The 22,862-nt window shown below is 36.3% G+C and overlaps 1 protein-coding gene across 11 annotated transcripts in view; it reads left to right on the top strand.

Moving 5' to 3' along the window:
- The window catches only part of ADD1 (adducin 1), a 115,155-nt gene that overhangs the window by 58,318 nt on the left and 33,975 nt on the right, over positions 1 to 22,862 (top strand). For all 11 annotated transcript variants that reach the window (XM_036762744.1, XM_036762747.1, XM_036762743.1 and 8 more), the window contains exons 2-6: positions 927 to 1,140; positions 6,187 to 6,349; positions 11,874 to 12,025; positions 19,718 to 19,798; positions 20,022 to 20,171. In XM_036762744.1, the coding sequence (XP_036618639.1) occupies positions 946 to 1,140; positions 6,187 to 6,349; positions 11,874 to 12,025; positions 19,718 to 19,798; positions 20,022 to 20,171 (741 nt within the window). In that variant the 5' untranslated portion in view covers positions 927 to 945. The remainder of the gene's footprint in view (positions 1 to 926; positions 1,141 to 6,186; positions 6,350 to 11,873; positions 12,026 to 19,717; positions 19,799 to 20,021; positions 20,172 to 22,862) is intronic.

Here is a 22,862-nt window from a genome sequence, read left to right as displayed (position 1 = left end):
ATTACATTCATATACTGTGACTTATTCAGCCATTCTCCAGGTGATGAGCATTCCCTCTGTTTCCAATTCTTTGCCACCACAAAAAGAGCTACTATAAATATTTTTGTACATGTGGATCCTTTTTCTTCGATCCCTTTGGGGTATTGACCTAGCAGCAGTATTTCTGGATCAAAGGGTATGCAAAGTTTAATAGTTTTTGTGGCATAGTTCCCAATTATTCAACTAGTTCACAACTCCAATAGCAGTTCATTAATGTACCTCTCTACCAGATCTAATCCCTTAAATCTATTCATCATCTCTACTTCATATTCATAAGGGATGGTATTTAGGTCATACCTATATGATCTAATGGTTTTCCTTAATTTCTTCAATTTAATTCTGAATTTTGCAGTAGGAAGCCACAGTCAGCTCTAGGTCTTGTTTTAACTGACTAAGAGCTTCTCCACCTTTGACTACAAAGTATATAATCCATCTGTTTTTTGATATTGACCAACTGGTAATGTCCATGTGGAGAGTTGCCTTTTGAGTTGTTGAAAGAGTGTTTGTTATGACCAGCTAGTTATCTTGACAAAACTCTAGTACTTTCTGCCTGACTTCATTTTGTACTCCAAAGCCAAACTTGCTAATTATCCCAATTACTTTTTGATTTCCTACTTTAGTATTCCAATCCCCTATGATGAATATAACATCTTTTTTGATATTATTTCTAGAAAATGTTGTAGGTCTTCATAGAGCTAATCAACTTTGGCCTCTTCAGCATCAGTGGTTGGAGCATAGCCGTGCCAAATAGTTCTGATTAAATGTGCTTTGCATGAGATTGCTATATTGTGAATATTATGGTAATATCTAAGGCCCAAACATTTATTTGGTGATGTATTATTGGGTATTCATTAAAAAACAATTCCTTTTATTTTTGTTCTCCACAGGGAATTTTAAAATTGTGCTATGAATGGTGATACAGGTGCGACGGTGGTGACTTCACCACCTCCAACAACAGCCCCTCATAAGGAGCGATATTTTGATAGAGTAGATGAGAACAATCCAGAATACTTGAGAGAGAGGAATATGGCGCCAGACCTTCGTCAAGATTTCAACATGATGGAGCAAAAGAAGCGGGTTTCCATGATTCTTCAAAGTCCAGTAAGAGAGCAGTCTTTTTTTTTCTAACTAAATCTTGCTTCTTATTAAAGGTAGTTTAACATTTCTTATTACATTGATTGTTTTCTATAATGTATGGCCCCTAATATATGCTAGCTCCAAATTCTTCAAGAGATTTGTTTTATCTCAGGGAGAGGTAAATACAATAGATGAGGGCTATTCTGACTGTGATCAGCCTGGAAGGCTTACCTTACCAGGATTGCAGCTGGTTATCTATATCCATATAACTCTTTAGTAGATTTGGCACAGAAGAGAAGGACATTTCATAGAAATCAGGAATGTAACAGGTAAGTGAAAACTATTGTTCACAGGCCCCTACTATTGTATTTACCTTTGATAGTGACCCAGAGGACAAAGTTGATTCAAAGAAAAGGTCCTTATTGAAATGTCATAGTAAAAAAGGAAATAGCAACAAAATTGGGGTATACTCTCACAAATGCTTATAGCACAAATAAAGGATACATGTAGAGGGGTGCATTTGTGGCCAGGACACATTCATGGAGAGGGGACACATGGCTAAGGTACAGGTATAGAAAGGAGACTTATGTCTTTGACACTGCAGGGACCCTTCCTATCTTTCCAGTCTTCTTACACCTTCCCTTCCATATACTCTGAGATCCATGATACTGGCCTCCTTGCTATTCCTCACATACAACACTCCATCTTCCAACTCTGAGTGTTTTTGCTGGCTTTCCCCCATGCCTAGAACTCTCTTTCCCTTCATCTCCATCTCCTAGTTTTGGTGACACTCTTCAAGTCTCAGCTGAAGTCCCACTTTCTGCAAGAAGCCTTTCCCAGTCTTCCTTAATCCTAATGTCTTCCCTCTCAAGCTACCCCAAATTTATCTTGTATGCATCTTGTTTGTACATAATTGTTTGTATGTTGTCCCCCATATTAGACTGTGAGGTCCTTAAGAGGAGGGACTGTTTTTTGTCTGACTTTTTATATTCCAAGCACAGCTCCTGGCACATGGTAGGTGCTTAATAAATGCTGGTTGCCTGATTGACCGACTATTTTGTCTTCTGGTGACATCTCACTGCTTCTTCTGGCATTAGTTTCGTATTCCTCCAGTCTTGTAGTTTTCAGTGAGTGCTGTTCTCAGTAGCACATTGCTACTGCTGTGGTAGATACTTCTCCACTGGCTTCTTCAGGATGCTGTTCTGCTGAATGATCTGGCGGCATCCTTAGTGAATGCTTTAGCTATCATCTCGCATTTAGCTTCTGACTTGTCTAAAAGGCTCCCCTAGGGTTCTTCAATAATACTCTTTTATGAAAGTCATCAAAACCCTCACCCTAGCCTAGGAACAAAAAACTTCCCATTTTGTTCCCATTTGATTCTGAGGTCTCCCATCTCCTGATCATGAGCTTCTTACTCCTGGGTGTCAAAGACTTTAGAAATAAGGAAATAATATCTTTCTATTGTCATTGCATTTACTTCCTCTCTTTTCTTTCATTTCTCAACCATTTACATCTGTTTTCTGACCTCATCCCTCAATTGAAACTGCTCTCAACAAAGTTTTCAACATTTTCTTAATCACCAAATCCAGTGGCCTTTTCTCAGTACTCATCTTTCTTCACTTCTCTGCAACATTTAACACTATTGACAATCCTCTGCTTCTGAATACTCTCTCGCTTCTTGCTTTTCATGATGTTGATTTCTTTTGGTTGTTCTTACAGTCTCATCTCCTGGACTGATATATTCAGCTCTAATATCTCTCTTGAACTCTAGTTCCAAATTACAAAATGCCCACTGGATTTTTTGAAGTGGATGTTTTGTATTCATCTCAAACTTACCATGTTTAAAATGGAACTCATTGTTATTTCCCCAAAATCCAGCCTTCTTCAAAACTTTCCTTATTTCTATTGAGGTCATCACTATCCTTTAAGCCACTCCATTTTAGAATATCAGTGTTATCCCCAGTTCCTTATTCTTACCACATATCCATTCAGTTGCCAAATCTTATTAACCCTACCTCTACAATATCTTTCTTATTTGTTCCCTTCTACTCACATATCCATCAACCACTGTAGTTCTGGACTATTACAGTAACTTTCTAGTTTAACTCTCCCTTCAATTCTTTCCCCACTCTAATTCATTCTCCACACAAGTGCCAAAATGATTTTCCTAAAACACAGATAAGACCAAGTCACTCTCCTATTTAATAAACTCCAGTGACTCCCTGCTACCTTTAAGTTCTAATATAAATTAAGGCCTTTACAATCCTACATCATTCCTCATGACACATTACACCCCTCATTACACATTTCCCTCTTCATTATACCTTACTCCCTTTCATACATTCTGTGGTCTAGAAAGACTACCTTTATTTCTATTTCTCATACACAGCCCTCCATCTGCCATCTTTGGATCTTTGTGCTGTCTAACTCTCATGCCTGAAATGTACTTCTGCCTGTTAGTATAGTTAGGTTTAGTTCAAGCATCACTTTCTTCTACTGTATAAGTATTCTAAACCCTTCCTGATCTTTTAGCTCCTAGTGAATTTATGCCCACAATTATTTATAGATGTGTAAGGAATATGTTGTCTCTCCTGGCTAGATTATAAGCTACTCAGGAACAGGGGCTGCTTTACTTTTGTCTTTGAATCTTCAGCACCTAGCACAGTACTTAGAGTACAGAAAATGTCTAATAGGATTACCTCACTAGCTAATGTTGTTACACTTATATTTTCTTTTGGAGACTTCCTGAGATGAAGTTTGTCAAATACCTCCCCCAAGCCTACCGTTTGCATCACTGAAGGTTAAGCAATGATTATTTGACTAATTTATAACATTAATATAACATCAAGACCTTTGAAATTATATACTTAGATTCATTTTTGCCCTTACTGCCTATTAAGAATAATAAGGTTTAGAACTGGAAAGAATTGTAGAGATAATTTAATCCAGTCTCTTCATTTTACATTTGATTAAAGTGTGACCTAGAAAACTGAAGTGTCTTGGCCAATTCATGTGGCTTAGCAAGTAGCAGAACTAGATTTCCCACCCAGGTCCTTAAACTCCAAAGTGATTTCCACTAAGCCACACTGCCTTCCAGAAGTGTGGTAAGGATCAAAAGAAATAAATGGTGTGTCTAGCACATGGTAAAATGTAAGGGGCAGTAGAAAAATTAATTGTTATTGCCTATATTCATAATTTTCTTGTATTGGTGCTATTATTAATGGTTTCTCGTGTTCTTTTTTGCCATTGGATATCACCCATCCTTGTTCTTCATTCATTCTTCTGACATTCTTGACAGTGATCTTGCAGATTATTAAAAAGCAGAAGGACCACCATAAATAAACTTGAATGGAATTTGTGGAGTATAGTTTCCAAAACGGAAATCTGTTGATATAAGTGCTTGTTTCAGAAAAGGGCATTACGTTTTTTACCTCTTCAGATTATTTGTTGTTCACATCCTACATGTGACACCTTCAGATATAATCCAGTCAGATAACAGAAATCTTAGAGCTTTATTTTATTCATACTCTGTTTCTGTGTCCCAAAAACTGATTCTGATGAGGTAGAAGCAGCGTGGTGCCAAAAGAGCACTGGACTGGGTCCCCTCAGTTCATATCCTGACTCTGACTGGCCATGTTGACCAAGGTCAAGCTCTCTGAGCTTCAATTTCCTTATCTACAAAACTTGTACAGTTGTGAAGAATGGCTTTTTAAACCTTAAAGTGCTACTGCTACTATTGATGCCAATAACAACAACATCTTTTGAAAAATAACATTGGCAACATAGGGGTGTATGTAAAAATGTATATTGCCCATTGATTTTATGTATATTTGAGGATTATTAAAATAGAGTATTTGCTGTTTTCAGAAGTCTTATTCTTTTTATTGGAATGTGTCCCTATACTAAAAGCATTCTTCTGGATCTGTTAATATTGCTTAGATACCAGTGCAGCACTCAGACTGTCCCTCTCTTTTCCTGTACTCTTGCTACATGATCTGTTCAACTCCTTTTGCAATCATTTATGTTCTTGATGAGATCTTTATTAAAGTCACAAATGCAATCCAGCCCATTCTTATTTTACTTTACAGTTCTGAGCTTATATCGTTATTTAGCTGAAGTATTTGTCTAAGATGTGTGTATTGATGGGATAATTCAGTGGGCTGCCCATCCAGTTGCATGTCATAATCTAGGCTAGTGGTCTCCAAACTTTTTCTCTTACAAACCCTGAAAAAGGTATGTTCAAAAAATATTTGAACCTACACTCCCAATATGTACTTATTTCTAAATTACAGGTTCTACTGTACCAATAACTTATAAAATATATAAAAATAGAAGTTTTAAAAGGATAAGATAAAGGTGAAAGAATAGTTTATCCCTGAGTAAGTAGAGAGCCACTGGAGTTTATTGAATAGGGAAGCGATATAGTCATACTTGGGCTTTAGGAATATTACTTTGGTAGCTCTCTGAAGGATGGTTTGGAGAGAAGAGATGCTAGGTACGGGGACACTGATTGAGAAGCTGTTAGAATAGTGTGAATGAGAGTAATGAGAGCCTGAACTAGGTTGATAACTATGTTAGTAGAGAAAAGGGGACAGATTCCATATATGGGGGTAGAGAGAACAAGACTGGGCAACTGATTAGATATGTTTAGGGTAGAGCTAGTGAGGAGTTGAGGATCATACTGAAGTTTTGAAAAATAGGGTCAGAGTTGTAGACTGTTGAGGGATTAAAATGGATACAGGAGATAATCCTCACTGACAAGCCTGTATATATCATGTTAAGGGTGGGATGCCACTCCTTTTCTCACTCCTTCATTGGTTGATCATATGCTCCTTCTGGCCAAATAGTCTCCACTTTGGAGATCACTGGACTAGACCAGATTAAACAGAAAGGAATTACTTCTTTCTGTATAGGAAGAACAAAGAGAGTCGATTGAAATGCAGTTTGGGTGGATGAGGCAAAGATCTTTTTAATAATACGGATAGAAAAATTGCATTAAACATCATTAAACTAAAATGATCCTTTTCCTTCAACTTTTAACTATTAAAATATTCTTTGGCTTCTTCTTAGGCTTTTTGTGAAGAATTGGAATCGATGATCCAGGAACAGTTTAAGAAAGGGAAGAATCCCACAGGCCTATTGGCATTACAACAGATTGCAGATTTCATGACCACAAATGTACCTAATGTTTATCCAGCGGCACCTCAGGGAGGGATGGCTGCATTGAACATGAGTGAGTAGATGGCCATTTTTTTGTATGAATTTTATATAATGTCTTATGTACAGTTTCCAAAAGCTCTGATAGAATGCAAATTCCTTTAAAACAAGAGCAAGAAAGGTTTTAAATTTGTATATAGCCTACTAATTCAGAGAAAAAAAGAAAAACTTGTTAGTTTAATAATGCCTCTTCTATTCCAGGAAAGGCAGTACAAGCCAAAGGAAGTACCCAAAAGGAGATAAATGGAAATGAATGCTAACTTCTAGCACCATTAAGACATTTTTAGAAAAAACTTGGCCATTCCTTATGAATATAAATCCGTCATGATTGCCAGGACCTCTTAACTACTTATAGAATACCGCATAACTACTTACATCATCTGATCCCTGGGGCTAGGGGGTAGCCAGGGTCAACACTGGTACTGGTGATTGAGAGATTAATTAACTAGAGCTGAGGGCAGAGTCCAGTTATATAGTTCAGAAGCATAACCTGAAAACCATGTTAGCAATTTGAGTTTCTTGGGTACCTCAAAAGTCCAAGTGGGCACGATGAAAGTGGGAGGCTGGTCCATCATCACAAAAAATCAAGCATGTTACCATGTATGCTAGTGAGATGACTTTGACAGTCTTGCTCCTTGAGGGTTCATGCTTACCAATGTGGTCTTTAGACCTCTTATTCTGATATATCAGCTAGTAAACAGCATGACTCTCTCCTTTCCCTGCCACATCATTTATGCTATAGGAACAGACTCCCTAAATATTAAAACTCATTGACTATATGTGGATTGAAAATGACAAATGCAGTGCTCTAAATCATTATTGATTAGAGAAATGCAAATTAAAAGAACTCTGAGGTACCACATCACACCTATCAGATTGGCTAATATGACAATACAGGAAAATGATAAATTTTGGAGAAGATGTTGGAAAGTTGGAACACCTAATGCATTGTTGGTAGAGTTGTGAACTGATCCAGCCATTCTGGAGAGCAATTTGGAACAATGCCCAAAGGGCTGTAAAACTGTGCATACCCTTTGATCCAGTAATACCACTACCAAAGAGATCATAAAAAAGGGAGAAGGACGCACATGTACAAAAATATTTATAGCAGCTCTTTTTGTGGTGGCCAAGAATTAGAAATTGAGGGGATGCCCATCAATTGGAGAATGGCTCAACCACGTTGTGGCATATGAATGTAATGTAATATCATTGTTCCATAAGAAATGATGAGCAGATGGATTTCAGGAAAACCTGGACTTACATGAACTGATGCTGAGTGAAATGAGCAGAAAGAGGAGAACATTGTACACAGTAACACCAATATTGTGCAGTGATCAACTTTGATAGACTTAGCTTTTCTCAGCAATGCAATGATCTAAGACAGTTCCAAAAGACTTATGATGAGTTTGAATGCAGATTGAAGCACACTGTTTTCTCTCTTTTTTTTTTCTTTCTGTGATTGTGCATATATAGCCTATATCAGATTGCGTGCTATCTTGGGTAGGGGGACAAATTTAGGACTCAAAATCTTATAAAAGTGAATGTTGAAAACTAAAAATAAACAAATAAAACAAAAAAGCAAAAGAAAATGACAAATGCAGCTACAACTGAGAAAAAATAGTCAATGAGAGATAGGGGAGGATATGGTCCCTGAGGTCCAGAAAAGTAGTAAATATTATTGCTGGTTGTTTTTGACTAAGCTGCAGACATGAATTGCATTAACATTTTTTTTTACAGATGTTAAAAGCCTATTGAGAATTATGGACATAAACATTTCTATGAGCATTGTATAAAATTATAACTCATAGAAGTAACCCTTATTATAGTTGTGGCCATATAAGCCTGATTCAGGACCTCCAAACCTGTGTTCATTTCATTAAATATTCTGGCCCTACTCATTCTTGCCAATAAGATAATAGTAATGCCCAAAGTTTACAAAGCATTTTCCTCACGACAGCTCTGTGCAGTTGTATTAGGAGGGCAGAGTTTATAATCTCAAAGAGGATCATATATATGTCTGAAAGGTTCAGAACTGCCGGATATGAGAAATTCTCAAGATAAGAGGCAGAAGAATCAAAGTATATATTTAGGCTCCAGAGTCACAGATCCACAAACCAACATCGCCATTTTGACATATTGATCAAAAGCTTCCAGGCCCAATAAGTACACCTCGCAAGAGTAACCAGGAGGCCACAAAGAAGCATGATTGTGTACAGCAAAATCATATACATGCTTCCCCTCTATGGTAAAAAGATTACCCACTGGCCTCAAGTCCTTGTTCAGCTTCCTCCCGTAGGTCAGCTCTGCTACCGGCAGCTCCTGCTTCAGCTTCGGCTGTGGCTGTAGCTATAGCAGCCCCTGGCTCCAACGGAAGCTGTTTTTAACCATCCGGCTTCTGCGGAGGTGTAAGGTACGCCAGGGAAAGCACAGGTTCCTTCAATCTGCTTAAGCAAGGGAAGCAAAGTGAAGGGGCCGACAAGCTTACTCCAGTCCAACATACAAACAGCATTCAGTTCAGGGGAAAAAGCCAAACTAGTCAAGGGCACTTGTTGACTAAGTGCTAAGGAGCCCATTTTTGGTTACCAACACAGCAGTTATTGCCCCATTGTACTGATAGAGAAACTTCCACAGATTCTTGCCTGAACTGTCAGTGCACAGATTGCAAGTTTTGATGTTATCAGAGGAAGTCATTGACATTGGGGATTGTGAACTAGATTCAGGAGGCATAATGGACAGTTTCTGAGTTGCCAAAATATTTTGGGGCCAGAATGGTTTATCACGCCTCTACCTGTTACTTTTTCATATTGCTAGTATGTTTGCTTACTCTTTCCCCTCTTATACTTTGCTTCTTTTATTGTATTATAGATTTGGATGTCAGATATTTGAACGACTAGAATTGTTTGTAATATTTGTGTTCATTTCAATAAATATTCTGGTCATCCACAGTCAAGTACTCTATAATCTTTCACTTAAAAAATAATAATAGGTTCTGAGTTAGGGTCTGACAGGCCTTCCTATTGTATATAAAGCTCCCAGGCATGAGCTTTTGACACCTATTTTGACTAAGGCAAATGTTTTGCTTCTTTTCTTGAACTCATGTGTATTCTAGACAGGTGAAATTACCAGGTAGTTAAATTCCGGTTAGATAAATTATTACTGTACTTGTGTTGCATTGCTTTGAGCTCAAAGATTATTTGTTATTTTTGTTGAGTCATTTCAGTTGTGTCCAATTCAACTCTTCATGACTCTGTTTCAGGTTTTCTTGGCAGAGATACTAAAGTGGTTTGCCTTTTGCTCATTTTACAGATGAGTAAATTGAGGTAAACAGGGTTAAGTGACTTGCCCAGGGTCACACAGCTAGTAATTTTCTGAAGTGGGATTTGAACTCAGGTCCTCCTGATTCCAAGCCCAGTATGCCATCTACTGTGCCGTCTAAGATTATAGCATTTACTTTTTGAGCTGAGATTTAGTTTTGACCAATTTTAGAAAATATAAAAAACTTGAAAGTTTTATCTAGGTTGTAAGAAAGACTGAAATCTTTTGACAAATATTAATAAAATATTTAATCTTCAATAAATTTACAAAAATAAGTTTCATTTACTATCTATTTTCTTTATGAACTGGAGTAATTTTATATAATTTCCTTGTTCTGAGGTTCTTAAAACCACTAGTAATAAAAGGTTGGAATTTTGGGAATGCAGCCACATTTTAGGCTGGAGTGCTTTAGGAATAGGGTTGTACCTGTTCAATACCGTTTTTGAAAATCTGGTCCCCTTTTAAGAGTTGGATAGGGTTGGGGTATATGAGTTACAAAGAGACATCAGGAACTAGTTTTCATTTGGGTACTATTTTAGCAGATATATATATATATATACATATATATATATAGATAGATAGATAGATAGATAGATAGATAGATAGATAGATAGATAGATAGATATAGTTATAGATCTATCTACCTATATATCTATATCTATATCTATATACTCAAGGGTGGAGAGGTTTTCTCCAAAATTGTACAGGTCACATCTGCATTTCAGGAATGCATATCTGTTTAAAATAGGTACTTTTCAACAACAAAATGTCCCAAAACGTAGTACTGGGTTTGAGGTAGTGTGGTACAGTAGAAAATGCATTGTATCTAGAATCATATTCAGAACCTGGATGCAAATCTCACTTCTTCCTCTTGCTACCTTTCTCATTGTGGGCACATCACAAAATTAATCTCTTGCTCTAATCCTCAGTTTCCTCATCTGCAAAATGAGGTCCCTTTGATCTATAAATTCTAATTCTCTGATTCTTACATACCATTCTAAGTGTGAAAAGAAATATGTTTCTCTATTTGTTTGTTCTGTGCCATGAAGGGATTTCTTGGTTTGTTTTGTTTTTTTCCTACAAGTTAAATATGATGAAGCAAAAGTTTAAAATCTACACCTTGGAGAAACTAAACTTGAATTTTGTGTCTTCTTCCTTTATTCATTCAAACTCCAATGGTATCAATACGTAGTGAAAATAAAAGAGAAGAAAACCACCTTTATCCACATTCCCCACCCCACAGAAAAGCAGTAGATCATGGAAAAGGGAACAGATGTAACAGTATGTTTTAGATATCCACAAGATTAATAAATCCCTGCTTTGAATAACCAAATCTTAAATGCAAGGAGAGGGATTTGATAACTTTGGCATGTACCTTAGTCATACATCTTAAATATGACATTTTTAATTGATTCTGTCCCTAAACTGAAACTTAAGAAATATTTACCTATCCCATTAAGACTTTCCTAGAGTATCAAGGACTTATTTCCGTGGTTTTCACCTCACACTTTGTTTTGCAACTTTTTAATGAGTTTATCATATAAAATATTCTAGCTATTTGTGTATGTGATAGACTAGAAACCACTTCTTACCAGATCTTTTATCTGGTATCCCCAATTATGTTGCATGCACTCTGAACGTATTAGGCACTTAAAAATATTTGAATGAATAATAACAATAATAGTTAACATTTACATTAACATTTACCATGTACCAGGCACTGTGCTAAGCATTCATTTGATCCTCACAACCACTCTGGGAGATAGGTACTATTATTTCCGTTTTACATTTGAGGAAACAGGCAAACAGAAGTTAAATGACTTGCCCAGGATCACACAGCTAGTAAGTCTCTGAGGCTGGATTTGAATTAAGGCCTTCTTGACTCCAGACCCACTACTTTCTTCCCTGCACCACCTGACTGCCCCTAATAACAAGAAAAACAAGAAAAGATGAAGGGACAGTAGCAACAAATAATCAGAGTATGCAGGAAGAGCACCTTAGGTCTCAGGACCACCCTTTTGGCATTAGTTTGCCCCAAGCTTCTATTTATCTGCTTCTGTTTGCCAGACTACCCTTACTAAGTTCTGGATTTTAAGCTATTTAACTCATACTGTATTGTATCTACGACAACTTCTAACTAGATTTCCTTTGTGTAAATACAAGTTTGTTGTGAAGTTGTTGTTTATAAATATTAAATCCTTTGCTTTTGTTTCTTGTCATTTCAGGTCTTGGCATGGTGACACCAGTGAATGATCTTAGGGGATCTGATTCAATTGCATATGATAAAGGAGAGAAATTATTACGATGTAAATTGGCAGCTTTTTACAGATTAGCAGATCTTTTTGGGTGGTCTCAGCTTATTTACAACCATATAACAGTAAGTATTAAATGAGGTAGTGTATTAACAAGGCAATAATCACAATATAGATGATAATTGTAAATATGCTCATGTAGTTCTGTATTGCAAAATATAAGAGACTCTCTGTATAGAAGGTAGAAGTAAACCATTTATTCAGACACCAGAGAACCAGATCCCAAAACCAGTAAGTCCAACTCCTCCAAGCAGCAAGCAAATTCCAGAATCAGTACGTCTACTTTATAATAACAACAAAGAACCTAAAATACAACATCACAGCAGGGAGCCAAGCCATCCCATAACCTTCCTGCCCCCTGCTGGGGCCTTGCCACCAATGATCGCTCATAGCACAGCCTAAACATGTTTGCTCTCTTCCTCAGTTCTAACCACTCTGAGCATTTCCTGTTCCACGCTTTCCTGTTCCATGCAGCAAGCTTCTCCTACCACATGTGACTTAGGCTTCCTGTGACGTAAGCAAATTACATATGCCTATTAATGGGTGGGAAAGATCTTCAAATTTAAATTACCACTACAGGTAGTTACTAAATGATTTCCATACAGAACATGGTTATTTCTTCTATCTTTGGCCCTACCTTACCATCCATTTGAAGAAAATGAAATCTGAGTTACAGTAAGTAGTAAAAGGATCTACCTTTCTGGTTGTGTTGTTGTTGTTGTTGTTCCACCTTTCTGGTTGTGTTGTGGTGGTGGTGGTGTCAGTGGTGTCATGCCTGACTTTTCGTGACCCCATTTGAAGTTTTCTCAGCAGAGATATTGAAGTGGTTTGCCATTCCCTTTTCCAGTTCATTTTACAGATGAGGAAACTGAGGAAAGCCAGGTTAAGTGACTTACCCAGGGTCACAAAACTGATAGGTATCTGATGCCAGATTTGAACTTAGGAAGAGGAGTCTTCCTGATTCTAGGCCAGGCACTTTATCTACTGCATCACCTAGGTGCCCTTCTCGTTTTATAGAATAGAACAAATAGAACTTTAGATAATTTGGTTTGAACTGGGTCTTAAAAGACACTGCTTCAAAGTAATCATAATGAAATACAACTTTTTAAAATTTGAAGTACTCTACATATTAAGATGAGTGTCTATTGTTCTACAGGTAATTACTTGAATTTTTTTTGTTTAAAAGCTCATTCTTTTTTTTTTAGATTGTAAAGATTTTTATTAATTAAGTCTGCTTATTCCTTGGTTCAACTGAAATTCATCAGTCACTATAATTTTAGAGAAAGATACCCATCTCCCCAGCTCTGTACCTCATTGTAGATATGACAGTAGGACCATTTACTCCACCACTTATGTCAGCTCCCTTCATTGTGACAAAATGAATATGATTATTCATGTGACATGACAATATGATTATTGTCATCTGTATTGTTCCTGAAAAACTGTTATATGTATGTAGACTTTAATGTTACCTAGTCCTCTAAAATAGGGGTGTCGTGAAAATGTAATCTGTTATTGTGATGGTGGGAATGTACTTTTTGTGGACTTTTCAAATGTTACATGCCAATAGCCTTCCTTATTCTATGTAACATTTTTTAAAAATTCAAGTCCTTTGTTAGATAGTAAACATTTTATGGCTCTAAAATTTCCCCTTTCATTGATTTGGTTTAGAACTAGGCAAAAACCAAAGCATAGCTGAATTCTTAATCTTATTATATGCAGCCTTTTGACTGAACATAGCAACCTGTGATTTCTCAATGTGAAAAGTCCTTCTTCCAGTGTACATGGCTATGCTTCTGTAAGCTAAAGTCCTAAAGAGTTGCCTGAGGGTTCTAAGAAGCTTTGTGACTTGTCTGCAGTCACATAGCTGGTAAGTGTCAGAGACAGATTTGAAACCAGGTCTTCCTGATTCCAAGGTCACCACTTTATCCTGTATACCTCTCATCAGTACTTTATATAGAGTAAAAATGAACCATCAGAGAAAAGAATCTGTAGACTGCCATTAGGTTTTAAGAAATAATTTTTTTTTGTCTTTGGAAAAAAAGGAATAGGAGATAAAGGAAAAATAAACAACAGAATCTCTTTGAGGAAAGAATGTATTTTAAAGTTTTTTATAAGTATTTATCTCTGAATTCTGCATTTGATTCAGCAAACATTTGTTAACTTCTTATTGTGTGTTTGGCTCTGGGGGAAATACAAAATTCAGATAAGATAGAGATCTTGCCCTCTTAGAACTTATACTCTTCTGGGATAAGCTATATCCACAGATAACTAATATGTAGGATGACCCAAAAGTCTTAGTGCAATTTTAAGTTTTAATAGATGGTAAGTACATTAGAAAAGCAGAAAACAAAGTTAGGTGTGAGGTCATAAAAGGGGTAAGTCATTACTGATGGAGAATCAGGGAAGTATGAGTGAAAGAACAGATCATAGTTAGCGACTGATACAAATTCCTTTTAGTTGGGGACTGCCCATACGTTTAGCCCGAGACCATTTAAACTGGGGCTTGCCTCTGTGCCAGACTCTAGCAATGTTAGTTCTCCAAAAGCACTGGTGCTAGCTTGTGTCTGTACAGAGCTGCTGTGGAGTCTGGCTTCTGGCACTTGGTGTTGCCTCTGCCAGGGACTGCACTATCTGGTCCCTCGCTCTATACTCCTCCATCTTTTTTTTCTTTTTAAATCATTTTGATGACCATAATATATTATGTACTGAACCTTCTTGGTAGCCAATAAAAGTACTCTCAGTGAAAACACTGTTGAAGAAAAATGAGAAATAGCATAGCCTAGTGGAAATAGGAAATGTGGAGTTAAGAAGCCCATGGCCTTCAGTCCTGTCTGACCATAGGGAAGCCATTTTACTTTTCTGAGTTTCTTCATCTCTAAAGTGTATAAAGCAGAGGTGTTAAACTCCCAGCCCAAGCTTTCAACCCAATTCCTAAGTAGCCTGAACCAGATTAACCTGTAATTGGGAAATGTTTAACAAAATAATTCACATTACCTACTGGTTTTCTAAATCAATATGCAATCCTGTTTGTATTTGAGTTTGACATTACAGATATAAAGTACACTTATACTACTAACCTCACAGTCATTGGTCACTAGTACATTTTAAAGTTAGCATTATTAATATTATTAAGTTTAACTAGAATCTCAGATTGGGAAGCGACTTTGGAGGTCTAGTTCATTCTCCACCTAAAGTACAGACTTCCTGTAAAGCATCTCCAATAAGTGATTTACTTGCCCCTACTCGAACAAATAGGAGATTTGCTACCATTCCAGCATTCTTTTCTCTGTCACTTAGTAAATATTTATTAAGTCCCTACTATGTGTCAGACACTATGCTAAGCACTGGGAATACAAAAGGAGGCAAAAGACAATCCCTATTGCTTACCATCTTGGGGAGGGAGTAGAGGAAGAAAGGAGGGAGAAAAATTTGGAATTCAAAATTTTATTAAAAATAAATGTTAAAAACTATCTTTACATGTAATGGGAAAAAATAAAATACTGTTTACAAAAAAAAATCCTTCCCTCAAGGATCTTACCGTCTAATGAGACAACATACATACAGCTGTGTATAAAACTAGTGTCTAACTAGTGTTAGAAAATCGAAGAACTATATGATTTAGAAGAAATATATTGAGTTCTAGCCCCTATCAACCATAGCATTGAGGGGAAAAGATCAGGTTATTAAGATTAGTGGCTGATTCAAGTACCCAGACATAGATTTACTGGTATTTATTTTGTTCTGTTAGTGGGAAAATAAACTAACTTTAAATTCTATGGTGGCTCTGTTATTCCTTGTTCCTGACTCCTTATTTCCCTTCATTTCTAAGGAGCTTAAGGATCATTTAGTACAGTCCCATCATGTGAAAGTGAAAAGTACTGTCTCTTTAATCAGAGACTGATTGAACCCATCACGGTTAACCTCTTTGTTAAGTGACCATGGAATATCAAGTCATGCAGCTAGTTCTACTAAATTGTTGTCAGTGAATCCAAAAATCTATCAGCACCAGTGTAGCTTCCATCATTTTTTAAAATCAATTCTACTTATGGTCCTTTTCTTAGGTTTTCTTATCTATTTTATTAAATTTGGAAATGGATTTGGACAAAAATACACTTTTACATTTAACTGCTGTTTTAATGAAAGTATTACCTAGAAGCAGTAGGAAGTAGATACAGAAGATACTTTGAATCAATTAAATTTGATTTTTATTTCATTGAGGTTAGGGACCAGATGGAGATGGGCTAGTGCTGCTAGTCACATAGCAAGAGCAGGGGCATTACCTGACTAACATTCCACGTGCTCATTTGGTATCTTTGAAAGATTAAGAGAACATAAGAAATACCCCCAGCATTCCCCATGTTGGATGGGCTTTTCTGTGTTGAAGTTAAGGGGGAAGATATTGCGGAGTTACATCGGATGAGCTGGCATGTTTAGATTGGGATATACATTGGTGAATTAAGAGCATCCACATCTTTGAGATCACAGATCCATTGAAATTTTGGAGTTTAGGAGAAGAAAGTTACTCTTATGAGCTTAACTTGATTCTTAGTCTCTTTGTTCTCTACTGCTGACTTTTATTAGATACATTTCCTTTCCTTCAAATATAATTTCTTATACTGTGCTAGACTGAAGGGATATGAAGTTGAAAAACAGCACAGGTCTCTGTCCTTAAGATTACAATTTAATGGGATCGTGAGGAGGACACATGACAAAAGTAAAATGTGGTAGTGGTAAAAAAGAGATCAAGATGAATAGAATTTGAAGAGAGAAAGTCCACTTCACTGAGGAAATGAGTCATTTCATTTTTTTTTTTAAAGAATAAATGTCCGACTTCACCTTCATTGCAGAACCAACAAAGTACTCAAAGAATTCCTTCTTAGAATATTTTTTAATTGAGAGAAGAGATTGGGACTATTGCCTAATTTTGTTATATGTTTTAAATTTAAAAGAGCAAAGATGGTACTAAAAGTAAAAAGTGTAAGGGTAGTGGTGACTTTTGTATTTTAAAAAATACCAAGAAAACATCTTTTTTATTTTGGAAACAGCTAGATGAAAACAAAATTCTGAGTTATAATGTGCATGGTTTCATAAAGAGCAAGTCATGGTAGACTAATGATTAAAAGAACTGGGTATGTTTCATTTGGAGAAGAATAGACTAGAAGAGGAAATTTGACAGTCTCAGTTATTTGACTATTCCTCATTCAATTCAATGTCACAAGTATGTACCTACTTTTTGCAAGTTACCATCATATAGAAGGCTTATTAAACCCATCTTAGTATTCTTCTGTTAGGACAGACTTATTCTCTGCTGTTCTATAATGATAGGCATTACAAGGAGACAGATTTCAGCACAGACCAAGAGCAAACTTTCTTAGAAGTAGAGCTAATAATGAGAGGACTTTTTTTTTTTTAGAAAGTAGTGAATTCTGTCACTAATGTTCATTTGGAAGAGAGAGGTATGCTAGGAAAAATGTCTCAAGTCCATTGTAGGGTTAACTAGACCTGGAAGACCTCAAATTCTTTGATTTTATTTGTTACTCCAATGATGTTTATAAATCCTTAAAATAGGATTACAAGGAACCCAAAAGTTAGTGAAAATAAAGGAGTTTTTTTCCCATTCAAGTTCGTGAAAGCCCTGAAATCTAGGGATCTGTGAATGTCAGGTTAATAGTTCCTATAGGTGGTAGTTCCTGAGCTGTGACTCGAGGGAAGGTAGGTATTCTAAGAGACATGGGGAAAAGTTTCTGCAGAGTCACAGAGACACAAAGAAGTTAATTGCCCCTGACATTCCAGGTAGGCCAGTTTGGCCAGAATTTAGGGAGCATCAAGAGGCACAATATGAAATGAATCTGGAAAGCTAGGTGGAAACTAGATAATAGAGGGTTTTAAATGCCAAGCTGAGAAAGGAGTTTCTTTCTTATCCTAGGAGCAATAAAGAACACTGAAGATTATTGAACAGGGGATTACTATGGTCTGACCTGTGTCTTAGCTGTATAAATTTGTCAGTTGTTTAGAGAATATGTTAGAGAGGAGAGAAATGGGAACAGGGAGAACAATTGGGAAGCTATTGCAGTAATCTATAGAGAAATGATGAAGTCCTGGAATAGAATAATAGGCATTTGAGTAGATAAAAGAGAACAAATGTGAGAGATTTTGTGGAAATAGAATTGACAAGATTGGCAACTATATATATGAATTGGTATTTTAGTGGGAGATGGATGTGTTGACTATACAGCAAAATGGAGGATTCCCTCTAATGTAATATGTAATTTTATTACAGTTATAATATAGAGTTTTGTAATTGTTCATCTTCTACAGGCTTTTGGTTTCTAAAATTCTGCATAACCTGTCAATAGTAATGACTTGGTTTTAATTATTTCCAAATAATTAGAACTGTCTAAAAGTGACTGGCTGACTTGAGAAGCTGTAAGTTTCCTATCACTGGTGATCTTTTAAGTAGAAGCAGTGGGGATGTTGGACTAGATATTTTCCAACTCAGAGATTCTTTGAACTCTGACACCTCAGAGCAATTTGATGTCTTTACTCTTGATGTTGCTTTTGGTAGCCACCAGAGGGTGCAGGAGGGTAAAAAAATAAAATTGAACCTCATCTTATGGAGTGACCAAATACAGTTATGTCTTCTACATCGTGATTTCCCCATCATGGTTTCCATATATTGCGGTTCGGCATAAGAAATTAAATGGGAATTTTGGCGGAGTTTTGCAGAAGCTGCAGATGATACGTGAAGGCCAACACACAACACAGAAAAAGTTTAGAAATTCAGAAATGCATAATATATATATATACATATGTATATATGTATGCATATGTATATATGTGTATACATATGTTTATATGTGTGTGTGTATTATTGTGTAATATCAACAGATTTCTTCTCTGGTATGAAGGGAGGGCCAAAAAATTTTATGCGAACTTTCCAGATCATGGGGGCAACGATAACTGTAGTTTATTGGCAAGAATTTAGTAAACTATAAATAGTCAGGACCAAAATTGGTTCCTCTTTTTAAACATCACTTACAGAATTGTAGTACCTCAGTGGCCACGTAGCCCAGCCTATACCTGAATATGATCCATTACCTCACCCAACTTGTATCCCTTCTGGGCATTGAGCCAGTTGTGCCTGTACAGGGTCCTGATGTCATTCATGTTCAGCATATGCTGCTTTTAAGCTACACAAAAGTCTCAGTATGGCGTTTCCTGCAGACACAGTGTGGCTTACTTGATCAGTTACTGTACCAACTCTTAACAAGAGGAATGAGACAAAGAAGTGTAATAACACTTAATTCCGCCATCTGTAACCTGCCTTCTCTTCCTTCCCCTTCAGCTCTGCCTGCCATTTCTGTTTCTCTTAGATATCCATGCATCTTATTGCAAATCCTCATTCCTTCCTCCCCTATTTGCAAGTTCCTTTAAGAGAGAGAGACGCCAACAGCGTTATTTCCCTTTTCTACTCCTCCTTGGACATACCCAGTTAATCAGTCGCAGATCTGCTACAAAATGTACTTCTCTCATTTTTGTCATCCTTGGCTTCAGTTAGAAACTATAAAGAACTGTAAAAATCTAAAGGAATTTATCTCAGATATTCTGCACACAGTTCACTAAAATGTACACTATATACCCTGTAAGCTAAGAACTTACATTTTTCCATCATATGTTCTTCGTATAAAAGAAGCATTATAAACATTGTTATTTTTAGTGGAATTTTGAACTGGTTTTAACATTTTTTCTCCTAGGCAAGAGTAAATTCTGAACAAGAACATTTTCTCATTGTACCTTTTGGACTTCTTTATAGTGAAGTGACAGCATCCAGTTTGGTAAGTGATAATCTTTTTTATACATGCCATATACATATGCAGATCATACCAGGTAGTTAAGTATTTCACAAATATGTTAAACTTGTCCTAGGAAACTAGGAAAAAAGATACGAATTGTATTTCGTGTAATTAACTTAATTTGGAGAGTTATAATCAAGTTACATCATAGAAAAATTAAATTTTTGATACATCTTTTAAATTTTTTTTGTTATGTAATTTTAAGGTTAAAATCAACCTTCAAGGAGATGTAGTTGATCGTGGAAGCACCAATCTAGGAGTGAATCAAGCTGGTTTTACATTGCACTCTGCCATCTATGCTGCTCGACCTGATATTAAGTGTATTGTTCATATACATACACCAGCAGGGGCAGCGGTAAGTGTATTTACACAATGTAGCATGAAGAATTTTTAAGGGTGTAAACTTGGCCCTATTAACAGAATTTCTTGCAAATGTTCTTATGTTTGTTTATTATATGCTTTGTAAAAGCTTTAGAATATTTTGTAAATATTTTGAAAACTCATTACCTCACACCCAAACTATCTCTTTAGCCTGCTGCTGGGTCTCCCTGCCTAAAGTCTCTTCCCACTCCAATCCATCCTCCACTCAGCTGCCAAAATGATTTTCCTAAAGCATAAGCCTGACTTTGTCACATATACCCCGCTCAGTGAACTCCAGGGGCTACCTATTGCCTCTAGGATCAAATATAAAATGCTGTGTTTGATATTTAAAGCCCTTTACAACCCAGGTGGGCCTTTCCTGCCTTTCTAATCCCTTCAGTTTATTCCCCTCTACCTACTGTACAATCCAGCTATACTAGCCTGCCTACTGTTTTTTATATACAGCATTCCATCTCCTGATTCCATGTCTTTTCACTAGCTGTCCTCCATCTTTGGAATGACCTTCCTCTTCTTCACCTCTACTTCCTGGCTTCTTTGGCTTCCTTCAAGACTTAGCTCAAATCCTACCTTCTCCACAGCCTTTTCCCAATTCCTTCTACTGCTAGTGCCTTACCTCTGAGATTATGTTTTATTTTCACTGTATGTATCTTGTATGTATGTGGGTATTTGCTTGTTGTCTCTCCAGTTTAGAATGTGAGTTCCTTGAATTTAGAGATTATGTTTTTACCCTTTGTAAACCCAATGCTTAGCATATTTCACGTAGAAAACACTTAACAAATGCTTGTTGGCTTGTTGACTATAAGTTATTTTAAAATACTGCTTTTCAGCCTTCTCCATTTCGTGGTATATTTTTAAAGTTTCTATACTTTTCATGATCCTAGTTGGATCAGGGTGGAGTGGGAAGTAGGGTTAAATTGGGGAGATGATTTGCCTTTGAGTGAACATAATCTTAGAGTTAAAAGGCATTTTAGAGACCATCTAAATATAACCCCTAACTAGAACATGAATTGGCCCCAACATGGTTGCCTAGTTGCCACTGAAGGACTTCCAGTGACAAGAGAACTTAATATTTCTGGCAGACCATTTTAGTTTTGGACAGCTCTAACCTTTAGAGGAAATTCTTCCTAATGTTTAGATCTAATTTAGCTCTAATTTCCATCAATAGGTCCTATTTATACCTTCTAATGCCAAGCAGAATTAGTCTATTTACAATTACTCATGACAGTCCTTCTATTTGAAAAGGACAGTCCTCTTTCCCCCAAGTCAGAGGTTCTTAACCTTTTTTTTTTTTAATATTATGGACTTCTTTGGCAGTCTAGTGAAGCTTATGGACCCCTTCTCAAAATAATGTTTTTAAATGCATAAATAAAACACATAGTGTTACAAAGCATTACAAACCCAATTATGTTGAAATAGTTGTCAAAATATTTTAAAAACAAATTCATGGACCCTAGGTTGAGAACTTCTGTCCTAAGTCTTCTTTCCTCTAAACCAAATATTCCTTGTTCCCTTAAACTGTCTTCCTATAAAATAATTTCAAGTCCCCTCACTACCCTTATCACATTCCTCTGGACAAACTCTAGCTTTTCAGTGTAACACCGAGATATGAACACAGTACTCTAGATCTGACTAAGATAGAGTACATAACATTGTCTGCTCCCTTATTCTGAACACTATATGAACACAGTCCAAAATCACATTAAGCTCTTTTCAAAGAGAGATTGCTTCATTCTTTGTATTTGTACCTCAGTTGCCCAGCATAGTGCCTGGTACATAGTAGGTGCTTAACAAATACCTGTTGAGTGATATATATTAAATTATTCTAGCCTTTTGTCACATTGCTAATTCTAAAATCCTGAAATTTTCAGGTCTTTTTCCTATGGGTTTGTACATTTGAATTTTAAAAATTTAACTGTAGAATTTTACATTTATCCCTACTAAATTTTATCTTAAGTCTAGTCCAATTTTCTAATCTGTGAAGGTGTTTTTAGCTATCCTTCTTAACAAATTATCCCTAAATTTAATAGGCATTTCATCTGTCCATTCATCCAAGTTATTGATGTATAATTTATGAATCCATTAAATAGAGGAAAACTTGTGCAGAATTTATCTGGCATTAATGTCTGGCTTCTAGTTTTAAAATTAAGATCTTCATACTACTTATACCTGAGCCAAGCCCCTTGATTTAGATGAATAAAGAAATAGACATGGAATGAAGAGGGAGAACATTGTGGATCATATGTGTAGAACTATTGCTTAGGGTGGTCTGAACGGAGAAGAAACTGTAACCACTGAGACAAGAAATGTCAGACTTAACTCAGCTCACCAATTAGACCTTTACAATGTGTATACTACTTTCTAATATAACGTACATGCAAAACTAATCCTTTTAAATTGTTTCTTTTTCTTGCTAAGTTTATTACACTTTAATAATATCTTTTTTGTGGGCTTCAAAGTGCCAAGGTTGACTTTAGAGGATCATGAATTCTTCTTTTCAGTTCTTTTATTAGGATGTTTGGTTTATTGACATGTCTGTCTGATTCATTTCTCTTTGTACATCTGTATCTGATTCATGACTGAAATGATTTCCAGCTCAGAGATGTAGATGGATTTACTGATTTTTACCTGACTGATGCAATTTTTCTGAAAAGGGATATGCACGTTT

This window comes from Trichosurus vulpecula, chromosome 6, assembly GCF_011100635.1.
Source record: "Trichosurus vulpecula isolate mTriVul1 chromosome 6, mTriVul1.pri, whole genome shotgun sequence".
In the NCBI taxonomy this organism is placed as follows: Eukaryota; Metazoa; Chordata; class Mammalia; order Diprotodontia; family Phalangeridae; genus Trichosurus; species Trichosurus vulpecula.
Note: the sequence above shows the minus strand (reverse complement) of the source record. Positions and strands in the feature narration are given on the sequence as shown.